This window comes from Octopus bimaculoides, chromosome 9 (genome assembly GCF_001194135.2).
Source record: "Octopus bimaculoides isolate UCB-OBI-ISO-001 chromosome 9, ASM119413v2, whole genome shotgun sequence".
NCBI classification, from domain to species: domain Eukaryota; kingdom Metazoa; phylum Mollusca; class Cephalopoda; order Octopoda; family Octopodidae; genus Octopus; species Octopus bimaculoides.
In genome coordinates this window covers 70447888-70450276 of record NC_068989.1, presented here as the reverse complement: position 1 = coordinate 70450276, position 2389 = coordinate 70447888, and the positions used below count along the sequence as shown (strand labels likewise).

General features: G+C 33.2%; 2 protein-coding genes across 3 annotated transcripts in view; one reads left to right on the top strand and one right to left on the bottom strand.

The window, feature by feature from the left end:
- Positions 1 to 599, bottom strand: part of LOC106883644 (meckelin) — a 52477-nt gene extending 51878 nt beyond the window's left edge. The window contains exon 1 of the mRNA XM_014934736.2: positions 368 to 599. Coding sequence (XP_014790222.1) covers positions 368 to 566 — 199 coding nt within the window. The 5' untranslated portion in view covers positions 567 to 599. The remainder of the gene's footprint in view (positions 1 to 367) is intronic.
- Positions 1 to 2389, top strand: part of LOC106881648 (uncharacterized) — a 78716-nt gene that overhangs the window by 3132 nt on the left and 73195 nt on the right. The window lies entirely within an intron of this gene.

The window sequence follows — 2389 nt, the reverse complement described above, 5'->3', positions numbered from 1 at the left end:
AGTCACGTAAATTCTGATTGAAAAATATTTACAAGACATAACAGCGAAACAAAAGACTAAATGTTATTTAATTTTTTTTTTTTCTAAATAGAAAACTTTGGCGAGACGCAGGCGGTTTTTGAAAGTGAGGTCATGAAATATTAAATATTTTAATTAAACTCAAATCTGAAATAAAAGTTAAGACAACAAACTTTCTACACATGACTGTTCTGAGTTCAAACTGAGTTAAGACCGACTTTAAATTTCATCTCTATAAATACCTATTTACAACACGTTCGATAGAAATTGGGGTTGTTCAGTCAAAAATGCATCAATTATTTTCTTTAAAAAGTGAAAACAAAAACAAAATCAAAAATAATAAACTTGCCATCATTAGAAACTGATTGTATAGTCTTATTTTGGGAACAGAAACGACATTTAAGATGAGTTATATCAAAATATTGGTCGTGAGTATCTTTCTTTTGGTTGCAGTCGTCTCTCATTTCGAGTTTAATAGAATATTCAGACAGAACAGAAAAGATACTTAAAAGTTGTAAAATGACAAACAAGTAGTACGATATCGCCATTTTTATTGTTTGCGCCTGTTGTCTAGGAGCTAATAATAGATATAGATATATCGCTAGATCTGTCAATACTTTTTTTTCTTATTCCTGAATCCGCGGACATGTTGGAAACGATTTATCGTTTATTTCGGTATATGTATTTCTGGTTTCATTTTATGTGTAACTTAATTATCATATTACTGTAAAAATGTTGTCAATATTAATGTTAAGCATCGAGCGGACAAATTGCTAGGCGGCATTTCGCCCGTCATTGCGTTATGAGTTCAAATACCGCCGAGGTCGACTTTGCCTTTCATCCTTTTGGAGTCGATTAAGTACCAGCCGAGCACTGGGGTCATTGTAATCGACTTAGCCCCGCACACAAAATTGCTGGCCTTGTGCTAAAGTTTGAGGATCTTTCTGATTTGGCGGGCACCACTTTTTTATTTATATTTTATTTAGTGTGTTTTCTACCGAAACACTTTCAAACTTCGTATACTTGTATATTTTGTGTTATAGAACAGATAAAAAATTTGGTATTCGAAGTTATTTCATGTAAAAAAATTGTCGTATTTCGGTAATTTCAACCAATCACTGACGTCTATTGAGGTGAAAACAATTACTGCTATGGATTGTCAACAAAACGTTGTGCGGTGTAATGGGATCTTTTCCATTGAATAAAATTAGTGCCGTTGTTTGTCAACAACAACTATCGGTGGTACTGTAATTTATGACATCGTTCGTGCGTTTGTACTGGTTTTAGCTTTAGGGTTCGGGTTTTAGAGTTAGGGTTAGGGTTATGAATATTTTTGCCAAATTTGGTGAAAATCTGTACAATACACTGCCACAAATTTTTCACCAAATTTGGCAAAAATGCTCATAACCCTAACCCTAACACCCTAACCCTAAAACCCTAACCGTAACCCTAACTCTAAAACCCGAACCCTAACCCTAAAACCCTAAAGCTAAAACCAGTACAAACACACGAACGATGTCATAAATAACAGTACCACCGATAGTTGTTGTTGACAAACAACAACACTAATTTTATTCAAGGGAAAAGATTCCAATACACTGCACAACGTTTTGTTGACAATTCACAGCAGTAATTGTTTTCACCTCTATAGACGTCAGTGATTGGTTGAAATTACCAAAATACGACAATTTTAACACGAAATAACTTTAAAACGATAAAATTTTCTCAATAACACTAAGAGTAAAAGATGTTTTATATGACACATTCTGCCAGTGTCCCAAGTTTGAAAATGTTTCGTTAAGAAAACAAGTGGTGCCCACCAAATCAGAAAGATCCAAATTTGAAACCAATATTACTTTATGCTACTGTTAGTTTTTCATGGCGTGAGAAACATCAAATATTCTTCTGGTTTTCCTTAACAAACTATGAAATAATTATTCTTAAATAAAATAATTGTATAAATTGTTATAACTTGTAAGAATGTGAATTCAATATACACAGTATTTTTGCTTTATTTCTCATGCCATATACATACACACGCACACATGTAATGGAGTTGGTTCACCTCCCACAGGAAACCAGCCTTTTTACCCTGCCAAGAGGTTTTTTTAAACTATGGTTTAGGTTTTTTTAATATTCTACATGTATATTCTACATGGTATAGCTTTATAAACTTAGAGTTCCACCATATATATATATCTATATAACTTAGCGGTTCGGCAAAAAGAGACCGATAGAATAAGTACTAGGCTTACAACGAATAAGTCCTGGGGTCGATTTGATTCGACTAAAGGCGGTGCTCCAGCATGGCCGCAGTCAAATTACTGAAACAAGTAAAAGAGTATATATATATGTATATATATATATATAT